General features: G+C 38.4%; 1 protein-coding gene across 5 annotated transcripts in view; it reads right to left on the reverse strand.

Moving 5' to 3' along the window:
* The window catches only part of NNT (nicotinamide nucleotide transhydrogenase), a 95,008-nt gene that overhangs the window by 20,925 nt on the left and 53,822 nt on the right, over positions 1 to 20,261 (reverse strand). For all 5 annotated transcript variants that reach the window (XR_006701649.1, XM_045438547.1, XM_045438571.1 and 2 more), the window contains exons 12-19: positions 18,975 to 19,085; positions 17,825 to 17,970; positions 16,389 to 16,584; positions 13,838 to 14,071; positions 12,533 to 12,693; positions 10,341 to 10,520; positions 2,543 to 2,702; positions 1,098 to 1,179 (exon numbers count right to left, since the gene is read on the reverse strand). Coding sequence is in view for 4 of the 5 variants with exons in the window: in XM_045438547.1 (XP_045294503.1) it covers positions 1,098 to 1,179; positions 2,543 to 2,702; positions 10,341 to 10,520; positions 12,533 to 12,693; positions 13,838 to 14,071; positions 16,389 to 16,584; positions 17,825 to 17,970; positions 18,975 to 19,085 (1,270 nt within the window). In the remaining variant the exon portion in view is untranslated. The remainder of the gene's footprint in view (positions 1 to 1,097; positions 1,180 to 2,542; positions 2,703 to 10,340; positions 10,521 to 12,532; positions 12,694 to 13,837; positions 14,072 to 16,388; positions 16,585 to 17,824; positions 17,971 to 18,974; positions 19,086 to 20,261) is intronic.

The raw sequence follows: 20,261 nt of genomic DNA on the forward strand, positions 1-20,261 counted from the left end.
CGGCTAAGTCTCTTCACCACTATTAATAGCTGGGACATTCAGGATTCAATCTTGTGTAGACACTCTGACTAGCTCTGATTAGTTCTAGGCACGTGGTTAGGCTTATTCTTATCATCTTCCCCAGAAAAAGTATAAGATAGACATCTAAAAGGGATTTTCATGAACAGACATTAACAGTTTTGTCAACATACCTTAACTTTCAGGTGAACAAACTAACTTTATTTGATAATAGAGTTGGCTTGTCTCTCTGACTTATGATACTATGTCAATGAAACTGCTAGAGAATAGCTTCTCTACTCAAGAGGAAACAGGTATCCCTCCCCCCTGGGAGGACAGTCCTCCAGACAGTCTCTTCACTCCAAAATAGGGATCCAAAGGTGCATAAGCCAGATACAAAGTACTGCAAGGGTTTGTCACCCACTGGCCCCACCTTTACATCCCTCAAACCCTTTATCCAAGGTCATGGGAATAATCTAGAACTGCAGAGTCCTCAACTTCCTCATTGTGTTCAAGATCCTCTCATGGGCAGAGTCTAGTGCCCAAATGCCAAGTAACAGGGACAGCTACTGCCCTAATCCATATTTCAAAAAACGTATGGCTTTAGGAAAAAAACAATTTCAATAGTCTTTGCCATGAGAACAGGAGAGCGAACGCAGTCAAACATTAATCAGCCCACGGGATCACCACTGGGTCCCACTCACTCTACAAAGACCTCTCGTTTGAGATGTTTTTCTTCAGTCAGTGGGAACAAGAGAAACCAAAAGGTACAACCTGATGTGGTTCTAATGCTTTGTGTGACCTCCTTCCCCAAATCCAACCAGAAACACGACTTCTGTTTTACCTCTTTAACAAAAATCCCGGAATTTGGTACAATAAAGTTTCCCTTTCTAAAATGGAGCTGTATTTAGGTTCTGTGGCATTAGAGACAGTGCAACTAGGTAGCAAGACTAAGGCTAGAATAGGGTTTTGACAACTTAGTTTCTTTACCTGGGATTACATACGTAAAACTCCACTGTAAGAAAGTCATCTAAACGTGAGTCCTCTATTTTCCTTTCCTCTCACACACGTGCTGCAAACCAGGCGCTATAAGCACTGACCTGACTTTCTTGCCCTGTTCAGCGAGCATCTTCACCAAGTCTGCGATGGGGTACTGCGCTTTGGCTGCACAGAGACCATAGCCTGCAAAGAACATGAAGGACACAGAAGAATGTGACTTTTATTTTGAAATCTTATAAACTACAATTTCTCCCTTGATCAAAACATATTTAAAAAAATTTTTTTTAGGGGCACCTGGGTGGCACAGTCGGTTAAGCATCCGACTTCAGCCAGGTCACGATCTCGCGGTCCGTGAGTTCGAGCCCCGCGTCCGCCTCTGGGCTGATGGCTCAGAGCCTGGAGCCTGTTTCCGATTCTGTGTCTCCCTCTCTCTCTGCCCCTCCCCCGTTCATGCTCTGTCTCTCTCTGTCCCAAAAATAAATTAAAAAAACTTTGAAAAAAAAAATTAAAAAAAAAAAATTTTTTTTAATGTTTATTCATTTTTGAGAGAGAGAGACAGAGTGTGAGTGGGGAGCACAGAGAGAGGGAGACAAAGAATCTGAAGCAGGCTCCAGGCTCTGAGCTGTCAGCACAGAGTCCGACGCGGGGCTCGAACTCTCAGACCTCAAGATCATGACCTGAGCCGAAGTCAGACGCTTAACTGACTGAGCCACCCAGGCGCCACTTCAAAACATATTTTTAGGCCAAAAAAAAAAAAGGGGCAATCTGTTAACAGGACTAGAAATGAAAGCAAACTTCTAGACTTGTCAAATCAATAGATTTCCTTTTTAGAAAACTCTTACGATAGCATGATAGAGTTAAAATCCTAATCTGAAGCCAATATATTACCTGTAATACCACAGAATTCTGGGGTAGGATTAAAGAAAAACTAAGCTAAACCTGAGAAAAATTAGGGATTGGGGCTAGGAGATTAAATGACTTGGTCAATGTCATGTCAATTGTTGGAGGTAAAATTAAGAACAAAAATGAGGTGTTGTGACTCCCAGATCAGGTTCTTTCTATTAGGTCATGTTACCTCATCTTACTGGAAATCACATGATTCTCAATGATTTTTTTTAAATATTTACTGTTGATAAGAAAGAGATTAACATTTACTAGCATTTATTGAGTCTAATGAGTGAGCTAGATACTTTCATACACTATTTCTAATTTAATACTCACAGTAATCCCAAAAATGATCATTGAGAAAAAAATAACCAAGACTCAAAGATGACTAAAACATTTGTACAGAATCAGAGAAAGACATGGCGAGAACCCTCTACATCAGTTTGTAAAATCTCTATATGATTCCCAAGATATTAACCTAAGCCAAGGATTCTCACCATTTTTTACTTGGTAATCAGAGGGTTGTTTCTATGTTTCCATTACATTTTCAAAAAATAAGTAAGTTCCAATTCAATTTTTTTCCTGTTATAAGAAACTGTATTAATACAATAAATTCCAGCAGCTCTTATAGGTTGTTTACTTTTCGCTTTTGGTTTTTTACCTGGAGTAATAATAATGCTATTAGCTTCACGAATCATGTCAATTGCATTGTCAAGGTTGATTTCTGTATGTGTGCCAGAAATTTCCATGGGTTTTCCACCAGCTGTCGAAGTGGTACCATAGCCTCCAAGAATCACATTAGCCAGGGAGCGATTCATTGCCTGGAGAACAAAATAAGCAGCTGTGAGAGTTTAATCTACATAACTTTTTGAAAGTTTTAATCTATGCAACTTACTGTATCCAATGTATACAATATTCACAATCACTTAAAGAGGCTTTTATTTGATCATCTAAAAAAATCACATAGATCACATCTATAAAGTCAACTGCACACTGACATGTTTTCAATAAAAGTTAATTTTAAGAAGGAATTTAATGGAAAATTACCAGTAACATTAAGAAATTAATGAAATTCAGATCCAGTTATTACTGTCTGTGTTCTGATTAAGCAAGTTCTACCTCCATATGTATTTCACCAGAGTGAAAGAGAACGATATCTATGAGAAATTTTACAAGGTGACTCTATAGATCTCTCAGGTGAATCCTGCTACCAGTCCCAACAGGGAGGAATCCAAAGAATAGGAATTCACATCATTTAGGAGTCTGCTGCCCTCTGTCGTCAAGAAAACAAGAAATGCGGGAGTTGATATGTTCTTCTTTTCCAAACCAACTACATACAGCTCCAGGAAGCAGTAACAGAAGTGACTGGATTCATCATTAGGTTCCTAAAATATTTTACTTCCAAAAAGGTAGACGAGTAAGTTCATACACCATTTCATTAAAACTTATACCCACCCTTTTAACTAAAAAAAATAATCTTGGGGAAAAAAAATAAGAGGAAGGCATGCTCATTTACAATCATCCAACAATGTGCCACACAAGTGAATCATGTGAAAAAATCACAGGTCTGGTTTCTACAATAGTTCATTTGTAGACCTCTGGAGCTGTGGTGGTAAAAGACAAGAAGCAAATGCCTTTTAAGAATTCAAATCATTGCAGGGATGCCTGGGTGGCTCAGTCGGTCGGGCGTCTAATTCTTGGTTTTGGCTCAGGTCACGATCTCACGGTTCGTGAGTTCTCGCCCACATCAGGCGCTGTGCTGACAATGCAGAGCCTGCTTAGGATTCTCTGTCTCTGCCTCCCTCTCAAAATAAATAAATAAGCTTTAAAAAAATGCAAATCACTGTACATGAACAAAGCAGTCATTCTACATGATCAGCACTGGATTTCTCACTTCTGAAAGGGCTATAATAAACATGATTGATCCAATGTGTATACCATGTAAAAGCTATATAAATGCAATCTATTACTTAAAAAAAAAAAGACAATACTGTATTCTTAAAGAATGAAAAGCACCTGGGATTTCCAGGGACATGTAAACACACTAGGAGAAAAAAACATGACAACCCACACGAAGACAGCCCAGCCTGCTACCACCTTCATGCAGACTTGAACACACACGTCTGAAGTGGGACAGAGGTAGAGGCAGGGAGGACAAGGTGCAGAGGCAATGAACAGAGAGCCATACCTGACTAAAGGCGGCATATCAATAACATAAAGAGGATAGATTCAAATGTTGCCAGAATTGTAATTATCCTTTTTGACCTAAGCTCACTTATCAGACACAGCATTCACATTTTACAGAGCCCAAACTCTGGTAAACTTGTCTAAGATTATCACATACAAAATAAAGTCCAGAATATCTTTATATATTTATGAACAGACAAGAGGGCCAGAGAAAAATTCATAATGGTTTTATTTAGGTATAGAGTCCCAATCTGACATAAAGATTTAAATTCTTAACCCAACCTCCTATACTTAAATCCAGGTTTTATTGAAAATCCAAATAGCCAGGCCTGAGACTTCCAAACATTCAACATTTGTTGATTTTGTTAATCCTTTCTAGTTTTGAATTAGAAGATTCTGAATTTAACAGAAATATGTTCTACCAAATAAATGTTTGCCTTAAAAACTAAATCAAAGGAATATGCATCGACTGATGAATGGATAAAGAAGAGGTGGTATATATATACAATGGGATATTACTCAGCCATCAAAAAGAATGAAATCTTGCCATTTGCAACGACGTGGATAGACCTAGAGTGTATTACGCTACGCGAAATAAATCAGTCAGAGAAAGACAACTACCATCTGATTTCACTCATATGTAGAATTGAAGAAACAAAACAGATGGACATAGAAGAAGGGGAAAAAAGAGAGAGAAAGAGAAACCATAAGAGATTCTTAACTACAGAAGATAAACTGCAGGTTGCTGGAGGAAAGGTGGGTAAGGGGTGGGTTAAATAGGTGATGGGTATAAAAGAGGGTATGTGTGTTGAGCACTGGGTGTTATATGTAAGTGATGATCACTAAATTCTACTCCTGAAACCAATACTACACTGTATGTTAAGTAACTAGAATTTAAATAAAAATTTGAAAGATTAAAAAACATTTGATTCAAAGGAGTATTTCAGACATAGAGATATTTCTGTCATAGATAACTTTTTTCTTGTTTTAAATTTTTTTAAATGTTTATTTATTCGTGAGAGAGAGAGAGAGAGAGCATGAGCAGGGGAGGGGCAGAGAGAGAGAATCCACAGAATCCAAAGCAGCTCCAGGCTCGGAGCTGTCAGCACAGAGCCCGACACGGGGTTCGAACTCACAAACCACGAGATCATGACCTGAACTAAAGTCGGACATTCACCCGACTGAGCCACCCAGGTGCCCCAGCTCATAGATAATTTTTAAAAAGTGAAACACACAAAATGGTTCCATCACCTGCATCACCCAGTCCTGCAGAGGGACAGATGTACAAGGATATGACCACTTTACTCTAACTTGGTGTAAAAGGAACCATTCTTCTCTCCCTATAAAACTGAATGGAGGAGAAGAATTTCTGAGGACATTTAATTAATGTTTACCCACTTCTAATGGCATCTTCAGGAGAAAGAAAGGGAACCACACAGTAGTTTAACAATCAAAGTCAACTTGTTAAACACATATCCACAATTATATCACCATTAAGCTAATTCCATGTGGTCTCTTAAAAACTAAATTATTTTTCATCCCTGAATTTACCATTGCAACATCATATTTTCAACAAATGCTTAGGGTGTAGGGCTTTCTTTTGTTTGTTTGTTTCTTTCTTTTTTTTGCTTGCTCAAGTGATTAATGAGACTATCCTGGGCAGACTGAGGAGTTCCCAGCTCCCAAGACAAAGTATTCGCAACACTATCCAAGACCGTTCCTTTCAAGTTACTAAGCCCTATAATGAAAACTGTATGCTACATTAAAGAGACCCTTAATTCACATCATTCCAAGCAAACTATAAGAAATAAATCTGAAAACAAAAGAAAGGTCATAAAATAGACAAAACTAACGCAATAATAACATACAGTCCATTTACTATCATTTCTCATTTCAGTGCTTTGTGGGTGCCAAATAATTGACTGCAAAGCAAAAAAAGAAATTATTTTTGGTTTGGCTTTGATGTACTTCATTCTGTTCTATTTTCATTTGGAAATAAGCAACAAAGTACGAAAATCAGAAAATTCGGTCGGAAAATGCTGTTCCGCTTCTACAAGCGCTCTACCTCCCAGGCTGTTTGGACACAATCTCAAGTACATGGACTATAAAATCAGGAAGAGGTTAATGTCTATATAACTTCTAGACATAAAGCAAATTATTCACTTGAGCTGCTTCTTTGGACACTATCGATATTTTTCAGTTTAACATTGGGTATTGTATAACCACAGCATTCGGCTCAGAAGACACACAAGAGAAGAACTGTCAAAACAAAAATTCAATTTTCGGTATTACTGATTAGCCACTCGGGGAGCATTTCATTCCCTCTCACATAATAAAAGCACTCTGTTCCGGTTTGGACTTGCATGTTTCCTTTAATAAATAATAAAATAATGAAGCTACAACATACTAGTAATATTAATAGATATCGATATATGATAGTACATCTGTTACCATATGCTATCCAGAGAAGATTCCAAAATATGAAATGAGCTGACAAATATTTATCTAATGTTCACGTAACAAGTATTATACTCATCTGAGGTGCCAGGTGCTAGGTCAGGCTCCATAAACACAAAGGCAAACAGTAAATGACATCTTAAAATATCTTCCTTGTAAAATGAGAATAGTATCTCCTACCTCCAGAATTAGTGTGGGGATTAAACGAGCTAACATTTGTAAAGCACCCAGCTTTAATGCCCAATCACGAGCAGCTATTTCATTTTTATTTTTATTAGGAACCACTCTGAGCTGCTAAAGCATAGGCCACGAAGAAACAATTTTTTTGATAATAAAACAAGCACAAGCCAAGAATCAATGAAGATTAATGTGAAAAGTCAGGAATCGGGGCAATCTGGAAGGAGAGAAAATTTCTATCTTCAAAACTGAAAACTACAGCAGGGTCGTTTCTGTTGTTGCCTTGTTTGTTTTATAATAAGACATAGGACTGAAGAGTGTGTGAGAAAACTAGCTCCCCACACATCACCGTTAAGAGCTGAGACTGGACGGTCCTTTGTGGACATCAATTCATCGATATTGAGAGCCAACAGAAAGCTCTTACTCCCTTTGACCAAGTCATTGTACTTACAAAAAGGTTAGCTAAAGGAAAAAATCAAAATGCACAAGGAGGTATACTGAAGAAAAAAACAAAAACCAATACTATGGACTTAGATAAATTATGGCATATCTATGTGATACAACAGGCAGACACCAAAAATTATTAGAAAATCATCGGTGAGAACATTAAACAACACAGAATATATTTGAACATAGGTATATGGGAAAATACTGGAATTAGAATATTAAATTTTAAGAGTTAAGTGGTAATGGCATTGCAAATGATTTTATGTATTTATCCTTTTCTACTTTCTTCCAAACTTCCCACATTAAGCATCTTTTATTTTTGTAATTGAATAGTATTTTCTAAAAATTTAAAGCTTCGGCTGTCCTTGAATCCAAATTAATTTGAGTTGCTATTATAAACAGAGTATCAGTCTGATCCAGAGTGACACTTAGGGTCACAGACAGCTGTTAAGAATACCCTGTTAGCCTTATACGGTACAGGAATAAAAAATATCTGTGAAATGCTGACAGTAAATGACATGCCTGACGTGGTAGAAATAGAAAGAAAAAAAAGAAATACCAGATCAAGAAATATGAAAGAAGAGAAAAGCATAAGACAAAGATGATATAGTCACAGAAGTACACATAGAAAAAAAGTATTTTCAACAACTGCCTCTTACTACCTTATTCTAGTTACTGTCATAGAATTGCTACTGTAAGTTTCTGTAGTTACTATAACCAACAATAATAAAAGAAACTAGATGAAGAAGGGAATGGGAAGGAAATTAAAAAAAGACACACAGAAATTTGGGAAATACTACTGATAAGATTTAAGAACCTAAATAAAACCATTTAAGGAAAAAAAAATGATAAAGCCAAGAAAGACCCATGATGATGTTCTAAGAACTAGACATAAGTACTCCTCACGTCTCCCCAAATCAGTATGCCACTGGCTTTGTTAAAAGTTAAGTCTTCCCGTGTAATTTTAAAATCAGTGTTTTGACCAACAAGTTTAAGTAATGATGAAAATCTGCTGCCCCCTCCTGGTCATTCAAATTCACCAAATGAAGCAAAGTCAAACCAAGAGTTCATTTTTAAATGCTAAGTGAAATAAGTCAGTCAGAGAAAAACAAATACCATATGATTTCATTCATATGTGGAACATAAGTAACAAAACAGATGAACAAAGGAAAAAAAGAGACACAAACCAAGAAACAGACTCTTAACTACAGAGAACAAACTGATGGTTACCAGGGGGGAGGTGGGTGGGGACGGGTGTATAGGTGAAGGGGATGAAGAGTAAACTTACCATGACGAGCACTGAGTAATGTGCAGAACTGTTGAATCACTATACTGTACACCCAAAACTAATATAACACTGTATATAATCATACTGGAATCAAACAAAAAACTTAATTTTAAAAAAGTTCATTTTTTGAGAAAACTATCTCTAATACAATTGAATACATTTTTCCTTGTTCACAAACATTTGGTTTTTGTCTTTTAATTTTTTTAATGTTTATTTATTTTGACAGACAGGGAGAGAGAGTGCAAGCAGGGGAGGGACAGAGAGAGAGAGAGAGAGAGAGAGAGAGATAATCCCAAGCAGGCTCTGTGCTGCCAACACAGTGTCCTCCCTGGGGCTCAAACTCATGGACTGTGAGATCATGACCTGAGCCAAAATCAACAGTTGGATGCTTAACCAACTGAGCCAACCAGATGCCCCAAACATGTGTTTTTTTTAAACCCCAAAGCCTGACACCTTTCAAGCAGGAGACACAAGCTTCCACCTTTCCAAATTCCCTGAACAACCTGGAAGATTTCATTTTAAAACCTCTTCCTTTCCTTGAACTTGGGCTATCAAATCCTTTGTTTTACAATATGGCCAAAGAAAACTAATTTTTTTTACTATAAAAAGATAACCTCAGCATTCAATTTACAAAGAGATTTTCAGTGAAAACATTTGAGAAATTCTGAGTTATAAAATAAGGGTGGGTCTTTTTTAAATATTGTAATAAAAGAATGGAGGCAGAATAAATGTCCTTTTTCTGCCTGAATTATTAATCAGCAGAGCCACATTCTGATGTCACTCCATTTCACACTTGCCCTTTCACAGTCATTCAGAACTGTTAGAGAATAGTATCTATCATCTGAAAACGTTTTCTAGTCAAACCTTTAATTATTTGCAGGATATCTTCTTGCCATCCAGAAGAGAATTAGAAACAAAAAGGAAGCTAAGAAGTATTTGTTTTCTTAATTTTTTTTGCTTTTTTAAAAAAGATCATGCTGACCACAAAACTTCAAGATAGGCACTCTCACAGATGACCAGTGGGAGTGTTAATTGAAGCAAGCTTTCCGGAAACAACACAGCAATAAGTAGAAAGAACTGATAAAAATGAGCATACTCTTTCACTTCGAAGAATCGATCCAAAGACAAAAATCAGAGGTGCCCAAGATGTATTTTCTACAAAGAAAAATTACAACTCAAACAATATAATTTTTATAGGGAAATATTAAATAAATTTTATATATCCATATGATGGATTTATATGAAGTCCATTAAAATAGTAGTTAAAAATCACTTTTAATAAGGAAATGACAAGAGGGCCGCCTGCGTGGCTCAGTTAGTTAACCAACCGACTTCGGCTCAGGTCATAATCTCATAGTTCAGGAGTTCGAGCCCCACGTCAGGCTCTGTGCTGACAGCTCAGAGCCTGGAACCTGCTTCGGATTCTGTGTCTCCCTCTCTCTCTGTCCCTCCCCTGCTCTCGCACGTGCGCTCCCTCTCTCTAAAAAATAAACAGAAATTATTTATTTAAAAAATAATACTCAAAATAATAAAATGACCAGGGTATAGTAAGACGAAAAGAATAAAATGTAAAAGAGTATACAATATGATCAGACAAGCAAATACACGGGTATGTAAAAGAGAAAAAAAAAAGAGAATACAAGAGATAGACCGAAATCTTAAATGCTGATCTCCAGCTGGAGGGAGTCGGAAGATTTTTTTATCTTTATATTTAATTTTCCTAATTATCTACACTTGGGTGCTTTAAAAGCAGTCTTGCAAATTTATTCAGATGAAACACTCTGAGATTTCTACTGAAGAAAATAGGAATGGACACAGTCGTTTCTGCTGCAAATAAAAGAAATACCAAACACATCCTTATTTTGAGAACACCATGTCTTTTTTGTGCACACACGTTTCTTACCACACACATGATGTAGGACAGGATGGCACCAGAGGAGCCTATGAGTGCGCCCACGATGGTCAGCAGGTTGTTGTTGAGCAGGAAGCCCTCCGCGCACAGGGCCCAGCCTGAGTAGCTGTTCAGCACGGTGATGACGACGGGCATGTCTGCACCCCCGATAGCAGCTGTCAAAGTCACACCCTACGATGAAAACCAGAGCAGAACCAAAATTAATACGATAAAAATAAAACCTCTGACACTGGACATCTTGGTTCTTAGTCATTCTGGTGTTCCAATTAACCTACTTCCCTTGAAGTTCTCCTGCCAGTAACAACCAAGTGCCTCCTATCCGGTCAACTCTCCCACAGATGCACCAAGTGAGAACACTGAACCACCTCCCCGCCCCGAAATATCCCTAAGTCCCTAAAAGGCAGTGATGAAAAGCAGGCAGAAACTAGAGAGGGGTCTGCACTTGGAAAAAGGTGAGAGCACTGAGTGAATTTTATGGTTTTTATGGTTAGTCTAAGGGCAGGCACCTGCTCGTGCCAGGAGAAAGAGCTGAAACTAAATCACAAGCCCACAGTCTCACTAGTTTGAAGATCCAAGGACAGGATTTAGGGTGACTAAGGCAGCTGGAAAGGCAGAAGGCAAACTGCAAAGGAGCAGGCTGAAGAGAGGGAGCCCCAAACTCTATATATAAACTCGGCCCAAATATCTGGCTCACTCTTTATGCATTACGCATTGATCTAATAACAGATTTCAGCAACCACCCCCCTCCCCGCAATCACAGGTGAGCCAGATTTGAAATCTGAAGGCAGCCAAGTTAGCTGCCTACAAAAATAAATTAAAAAATAATGATCAATATTCTTTGGAGGAATACAACAGAATCCAAAGTCTGTCTAGTGCAACCCCAAATCACTAAACACAGGAAAGGAAAAACATGATGGGGAAGAAGAGTTTTGCTTTTTACTCCACATACGTTGAGTTTAAGATGTGAGTGTATTCACAGGCTACTTAATTAAGTCAAAAGCAATTAAAATAGTCCACAAAATATTTTATCTTACTCAGACATCCTTATAAAAGCATAAAGTAGCTCTTAAATATCAAATTCATCCCTTCTCAAAAATAGTAATTCTTAAAATTTTCTATTTCTATGCTATTGGTTTTATTTTGAGACACTTTTTTTACCTCTTCTGCTCTCCTGAATAAAAAAAAAATGTCAAAACTACTTTTCATTGGTTTAAAATAAAACAAAAATCAGTGCTATATAATCCTGAAAAAAATTGGATTGTCAGTAGTCATAAAAAGAATTTTAAGTTACTTTTCAGACTTCTAAAGTTTCTTGGTCAAAATCAGTACTTTTAGGATTGACTACATAATAATAAGTATTATTTTAACACTGTAAATCATAAATCAAGCAGCCAATATGTGTTTGATAAGCAATTACTATATGTCTAATTTTGTGCTAAGCACTACAAATTATTTTAAAAACTTAAAACATTAACCTTGTCTATAAGGTTGACTCCAGACTAGACAAATAAGGGAATCAGTGAATAACAGAGAGCTGTTTGCAAAGGCTTCATACACTGATATAATGAAATGCTACACTGTAGCACATGGCCAACTAGAGAATGCTGTATGTATCAATATACTAAATACAAAAATTAGAGAGGAAGAGGAGGACCAAACCTACCATGAAAGAAAGGCTTTGCTGAACTCCCCCCACTGAGCCCAGAGGATTTATTAACTGCATTCCATTTTATATACTGTGGTTATTTAACTTGGTATCCTAGTTTCGAATAAATGTTAGCACAACTAATTGGCAGAGAATACCTTCCACTTATCGCATAAAACCCAAAGCATTATTCTGTGGGCCCTGTCACAACAGGGAGGCTCCTAACGAATGGTATTGAAAACACTTGGCTTTTTAAAATTCCCTATTCACCAACACACTGATCCAGTGAAAAGACCCCAGAACAATAAATGTGTCACATGACAACTTTGGAAGCAACCATTACGTGGAAAGAAAGAGTGGATTTTTCTTCTTGCACTTTTCTGTGTTTTCCAAATTCTAAACAGAACACGTGACATCATTTTGAAACATGTTTATTCCATCAAGGGTCTTGAAGAGATAGAAATATGATTAGACTGTAATCAAACAAAATACTGCCAGTTCCTCACTGAGTGCATGCTTTCCATCTCTGACTTCTTACCATGACAGCAGAGAGAGCCGACACAGAGCCCAGACAGGTGATGCCGGTGGTAAAGCTAGGGTCCATCATGAATGGGACGATTCCACCCACACTAGCAGCCAGCAGGCCTGCATTAAGTAAGTGCCTTCCAGGAAGCAGGAGAGGGGCAGATTTCAGGATACCTAGGACCAAGGGCATGTCAGTCAGAACCTAGCACGTGTCATTAAATTAAAACAACAACAACAACAACAACAACACACACACACACACACGTGTGTGTCATTTAATCCTAAACTACCAAAATTTAATATCAGCATAAAAAAAGGACCTGAAACATAAAAGCAAATTAGGGCTCTTAGACATAACAAATGTTAACAGAAGTAGGAAAAGTATGGCTCAACTTAACTGTTCTTTACTTTGATCACACAACAATTTCTTTACTCTTTGTCACAAAATCTTAAAAAATTACTTTTTTCCCGTATGACCGACACACAAGTTGTTAAGTGTGGTTTCATTTATTTAAAACTTCAAAACAGAGTCTTAGCACATTAGCATTTCTGACTCTATCAACTGAGCCCAAGGGAGCAGAGCCCTGGTTTGCTACTTGTTTTTAAAAACAAAGCATGAGACAAGAACATCGTAGGCTTGAAGTTCTTTTGGGATTTTAAGTTCCATGGAAGTTTCCTATTTAATTTTAATGACTTGATTACTGAGAGGCCAGACCAGATTTTTATATCATAAACTAGTTTCTATATAGACTCACTTTTGCATGAAAACACTGAAAACAGCCTATGTGAGGTTTGGTTTTTTTGTTGTGTTTTTTTTTTACCCCCACTTCTATTTTCCTGGCTGACTTTGGCAGTAGCAGAAGATGCCACGCTACAGCTGTAAAATGTGTATCTGTTTTCAGAATCAGTACTGCATAGTGATCACACCAGCTGATTCAATAAGCTGCTCTCTATTCGGGAAAACGTATAAAGTTCATTCTTGTGAACTCTACAGAGGCATCTCTAAGGGTTATGAAGATGTTGTTTTGTTCACATTTATCATCAAATGTCACCTAGTCCCCCTACACAAATTTCTGTGCACTTGTTTCCTCCGTTGGCTGTCTACAGAAGGAATAGCTTCAAAGCCTTAGGAGATCTGGAAGGCTCAAATAAAGGAAAGCAACCGTGATGTGGAGGAGGGGGTCTTTTATATATTTGAGCGCTACCTGAATTCTTCACCTAACAACTTTGACAGTTAAGCCATTTTCTAAAATTGAAATGGACCCCTAAACAAGAGATATTTACACTGAATAATATAGGTAGGTGCTAAATCACTTACCCTGCAGTTTTCCATAGGCAACAAGAGAGCCACTGAACGTGACGCCTCCGATGTAAGTACCGAGGTAGGCCACGATCTTGGTGAGATTTGCTGCTGCGTCCACAGCAAAATGTGGGTATTCTACAATGTATTCAGCTATGCAAGTAAGCACCGCTGCCAAGCCCACTAAACTGTGGAAAGCAGCAACTAACTGAGGTAAATCAGAAATCTGGATGCGTTTGGCAATTGTCAGTCCTGTTGGGAAATGAAGGTCAAAGAGATATTAAAACTCAACACAGCTTTGAGAAGCAACTCTGATAAAGACCATGCCTGAACATTATTCAGCCATAAAGAAAGATAGAAATCTTGCCGTTTGTGAAAATATTGATGAACCTTGAGGGTATCATGCTAGGTGAAATGAGTCAGACAGAGAAAGACAAATACCATATGATCTCACTTGCATATGAAACCTAAAACAAAAAAACAACTAAGCTCATGATACAGAGAACAGACTGGTGGTTGCCAGAGGCAGGGGAAGGGGGACAGGCAAAATGGGTGAAGATTCCAGGCTCAAAATAAGTCGTGGGGATGTAACATACAGCATGGTGACTATTATTAATAATACTGTATAGCGTATTTGAAAGTTGCTAAGAAAGTAGATCTTAAAAGTTCTCATCACAAGGGGCCCCTGGATAACTCAGTCGGTTGGGCGTCCAACTCTTGATTTCGGCTCAGGTCACGATCCCAGGGTCATGGGATCAAGCCCCACATCCAGCTCTGTGCTAAGCACAGAGCCTAATTAAGATTCTCTCTCTCCCCCCTGCCTGCCAGTCTCCCCTGCTCACACTCTAAAATAAAATTTAAAAAAGAAAAAGTTCTCGGCATAAGAAAAAAAAAAATTCTGCAACTATGTATGGTGACAGATATTTGCTACACTTACTGTGATTATTTTGTAATATACACAAATACTGACTCATTATTTCATACATCTGCAACTAATACAATGTATGCCGATTCTACCTCAGTTTTTTGGGTATACACATTTAAGGGTTTCCCATCATTATCACTAGTAAGTATTTATTTGCTTCCTCATATGGGCTAAATATTCTCTCACAGGGACTATACAGAAGGTAAGGAAGCTGGCTATGTATACCCTTTCAAAGTAGCAGGCTTTCTCAACACACAGTCCAATTCCAAAAACCCAACACACAGCACTGACACCTGCCTCTTCCCTCACAACCTGCAAACACTCCCCTGACTAACGCTTCTTCACATGCCTTTACATCCCCCTACTGCAAGAATAACTCAAGCTCTCTTCTCCAAAAGCCAATATTTACTTCTTCAATATTTGAAGAAGGCTTAGGTTTTCAGGGCAGTGGGTGGGAGCAAAGATGAACACATGCAAAGAGCTGGGTAGAGTAAACGTGCAAATGAGGAGACTCTTGAACTCCTGCCTGGTTCTAGGCAGGTGGTACAGGAGTGCCTCTCAGAATACTTGCTAAGATCCTGTCTAAAAGTTTTTCTGCCATGAACCTACAACACATTTTCCTTCCAGTTCCTTTCCAGGGACTATTGAGAAAGGACACAAAGCATTCCTGCGAAAGTACAAAAGGAGGTCTAAAGCTACTGTTATGCTGGTAAATATATAACCACCAGCTCCTTGGGATAAAAACACGTGCCTGTGCCTGTTAGAAGTATGTACATGAGTTTTCGCTGATATAAAGGTATAGAGCACACAAGTTTCAAATAACAAAACATATAATACTCTCTATTGTAAACTCCATGTAGCCAATTGACTTTCACAGAATGCATTTGTTGACTTTTACCAACTCTTGTGTCTGTCACCAACCTAGTGGTTGCAACTGATGAATGAGTGTGGTTCCCATGGGAATGTTGGCTGACATTTTTGTCTGCATTAACAAGTAAGACAAAACTGAAAGATGCATGTGAGAACCTCACTATCAACAATGTGAGCAGCTGCTTCACTAAATCGGATGATAGTTTTCAAACACTATGAGAATATTTTCTCAGTTTTTTTGCGATATTCACCACGTAATGGCTATAGACACAGCACACTTTTGAATTTAAGCTGCATTATTAATATTTTCTCCACCACTTTCTCAGGGCTGGACAATCAACAAAACAATAAGTGAAACCCAGATATGTTAGTATTTGTTGATTTCCACCGTGTAAATGCAACCATCATGATCAATTTCTAACTACCAAGGTTATGTCATTAACTATGGAGCTGGGAAGCCATGGACAGAAGCCCACCTTTACACGGTATTCCTAAAAACAGATAATAAACATGGGTAATCTCAAGAGCATAGAAAATAAGCTCAAATAAATTAGAAAGTTATAAATAATATAATTACCTTTGTTTCTAATATAATGTATTTTATTTTGGTGAAAAGTCATCATAGTTGGTATAATTCTCATTCAAATACAAACATTTTAAAACATTTAACACTGAGTAAGTACATCAACTGCACCAAAAGAGTGAGCTAAAAAATGGGTGAGCTAATAAAAATGTATGCGTTCCCATAAAGGTAGAAACCTGCCAAGTGCTTACCAATGGTACCGCCCAAAGCCATTGCTCCAGACATCTGGGCTAACAATTCTGGGGATGGGTTTAGTCCTCCGAGAGTGGCTGCCAGGCCTCCAGCCACCCCAATCATGCCCAATGCATTGCCAAGACGAGCTGTTCCCTGGGTGGAAAGGCCGGCCAGGGCACCAACACAGCACAGACCTGAGCCCAGATACATGATCTTTGCAAACAAAAGAGAAGAGCAGAGAGAGAGAGAGAGAGACAGAAAGACTATCAAAACTTTCAGTCTATTAGCAGAGGGAGGACTTCTCTTGAGGAAACATGATTTCCTAAGAACAACTTTAAATTCAGATAATAGAGGGACCAATATGACTTCTTCTTTGAATATTTCAATATATCTTTCTATCCATTAGGGATATTAACAAATTAAATACCTGAAATTCTACTTGCAGTTATACCATTTAGGTAAATTGGTTTCTTTTGTATTGGATGGCATGCACAAATGCATACAGAAGTACCTAAATTTAAACAGAGTTATAGGCTCTAGACCTGACCAAACGCTGTAAAGGAGCCAATCCCTGACGTAGTAAATGCCAGGGACCATGCCCTATACTTTACTGAAGTTCTAAGTCAGTCCCATGAGATTCACAAAAGTTGAAAGAGTCATCATCCTCATGTTACAAGAGGAAACCAAAGTTTAAAGAGGTTACTATATAATTCTTCCAAGGTCAAATGATCAGAAAATAGCAAATCTGGGATTCAGACAAGGGTCTCCCTGATGTACCACTCCAACTGTTCTCAAAAAAGATTTTGTTCAATCAACAAGTAAGAAACGCTGGGAACAGCGGAAACCAAGGGAGACACGATTTTCCTGCTGTCAGAGTAGATGCAATCACATGACAGTCATTGAAAAGTGATAAAAAAAAAAAATACTGAGTTCAGAACAAAATTGAGTCTCAATTATAATTATATTGAAACATGGAACTTTCGAAGTTCAACTTGATTATTTCTGCTTTTCTACATAACGTTTATTTTTAAACTGTCTTTTTTAAATGAATTGACATAACATCTCCTGCTTATAAAAGATGATGCACTGAATTTGTTGGGGGAGAAACAGAAAATTTCCAAATTTTTTACTGATTATTTCACCATATCCCTACAACAATCCAGCCAGGTACATAAAGAGGATACTAATAACTTTCTTGACTCTTTTTACATGTAGAAAAACTGAGGGACAGACAGGGAAACCCACGTTAGCACATTCAGTTAGCAGGCAAATCTGTCACTAGAATCTGGGGTACGGATTCTTAGGGGATAGGAGTGCTCCATTTGACCAAGATGTTTCTAGAGTTATTATTATATTTGCTTGTTCAAGCCTGAATTTTGATAACGATAATGTGAAATCTAGTTGGAAAGAAAACACAGTGGCAAAAATAAAAATTCTCAAAACAGCCTCTTACTTGTTCAATGTTATAGCCACTGTAGAGAGCTGCTAAGTATCCTCCAACAAAGGTGCCAGCAGGGAGCAGATACAGGTAGTTGTATTCTGGGGGGTCCGTGGGACGCTTGAACATGTCCAGCATTCTCTGGGTCACCAGAAAGCCACCTTATCAAAGTAAATATAAAACAGAAAGAGGTATCTCATTTAGCAACATGATTTTTAAAGTGGTACACTTTTCCTATTTTAAGCACATCTTTATCACCTAAGGATAAATATAATATTAAGTAACATTTTAAGAGCTCAAAATTAAGTTAGGCTATTACTCAAGCCAGTTCCACTGAATGCAGGGAACCCTATATTCAAAAACAAAATTTGCGACCAGGGTGCAGCACCAACTCTTTCTGCATGACTACAAGTAAACAGGCATTCAAACAGCTTGGGAACGCAAAAGATCAAAGGCTAGTAATTTTTTCTAATAAGTTATTCTGTTTGTTAAACCTATATTAAGTGATAAAAGAAAAAAAAATGCCATATTAACAGGCACCAGATTTCTTGGACTTATTAACTGATTTTTTGATACAAAATAGCATCAAATGAGTTTATACAAGTGATGGGCCAGGCTTTCAGTTTTCAGGAACACAGGCCAGGATAAGGCAAAAGGCTAAAATTTTATCTAAAAGTATACTCATTTAGAGATGTTACGGTGATAGCTACAAGTCAACTTAATTCAAAACTATGCATTCAATAACTTTCTAGTTAACCTGTAGCAAGACAATCATTCTGTTTGTTTATTTCGGGGCACAGGGGAAGAGGGTGTTCTTTTATCAAATGGTTTCTAAAAATTACAAGTGGGCAAAATAATTTTTCTTCACAGAGAGCATTTATGATCTGAGTGAGACCATTTTTAAAGGCACAATTAAATTCTTAAAATCAGAATGTCTAACACTCCAAATGTCTATATAGGTTTATATTTGCTTCTCATGTCTCCATTAAAAGTAGCACTGGGGGTCGGGGGGGCACGCCTGGCTGACTCATTCAGAAGAGCATGGAACATGCAACTCTTGATCCTGGGATCGTGAGTTCAAGTCCCAGGTTGGGTATAGAGATCACATACATACATACATACATAAACAGCACCGTGGGTTCTTTTACCACCATTGCCATCGTACCTGCAATGTTGACTGAGGAAATAAACGTAGCAAGAGCAGCAAGGCCCTGAGAAGTTGTGGAAGGATACAAATGTCCTCCCATCAGTGCCAACCCACCAACTGCAGTCAACCCTAAGAAGAAAGAATCAAGATGGTGAACAGGCATAGTGACACAGCCACACCCAATTCATTGCTGCAGGATCTCACATGTATAGACACAAAGGAGAACGTTCCCACACAACACTGTCACTCAAGTACTATTGTGGGCAAAAAGCTAACAAATGTTTTTCCTCTTGCATAAAAATTCAGCCTTCCTTTAACTTTCTAGCTCTGTTCCCCCATAAAGGTATAAATCAGTAACGTTATCAAAAAGTGGATAAACTGCTTCTGAACTGGAAGTAACTTGGCACGAACTATAAATACATGATGGTGGAGCGGTAACTTTGAACTTTCCAGAGTACAGTGCCTCTGGGAATGAGACACGTTCCGTGCAGAGACCCCGGACACTGGGCCTCCAGCACTGCTGTCAGGGCTGTGCACTGGTGCCATGAGACTTCCAAGCCAGGGCAGGTCCAGGGTGGGTCCCATTCCTAGATCTGAGTCATCACAGGGGGCCAAAGAGACCAGCTCCTGGACAACTGTGTGGACCGCTGCACAGACCACCATCAAGACTCACACCAAAAAGAAATGCCTGATGCTACTCTGGCTGGCCAGCTGGGCTTCCTGTTCCAAAGCCTTCATGGTGAACCTGAGGATAGGTGTGGCTTGCTGCGCGCAGACTTGCTGAGCTGAATGTTTAGATGAATCTAAGAAGAGCTCCTAACGGATGTAGCAACTATAACTGTGAAACAGTGGTTTCCAAATTATATCACAGGAATCCCTTCTTTAAAGGAAATTGTAGCGGCGCCTGGGTGGCTCGGTAGGTTGAGCATCCGACTTCAGCTCAGGTCATGATCTCACGGTTTGTGAGTTCGAGCCCCACATCGGGCTCTGTGCTGACAGCTCAGAGCCTGGAGCCTGCTGCAGATTCTGTGTCTCTCTCTCTCTCTCTCTGCCCTTCCCCTACTCGTCCTCTGTATCTCTCTCTCTCAAAAATAAAAATAAACATTAAAAAAAATGTTTTTAATAAATAAATAAAAATAAAGGAAATTATAATTGAAAGAAATAACAATGGTTCTGCACTGCTTGAGATGGGAGCAGCCCAAAGGCCTGACACTTACTTGCTCAGCCCCTTACTTCTGGCACCATCCTTGCCCCTGTGGGAGCCCAAATCACCACAACCACCGCCTCAGATGCCAAGCCATACAA

Source organism: Leopardus geoffroyi, chromosome A1, assembly GCF_018350155.1.
Source record: "Leopardus geoffroyi isolate Oge1 chromosome A1, O.geoffroyi_Oge1_pat1.0, whole genome shotgun sequence".
Taxonomy (NCBI): domain Eukaryota; kingdom Metazoa; phylum Chordata; class Mammalia; order Carnivora; family Felidae; genus Leopardus; species Leopardus geoffroyi.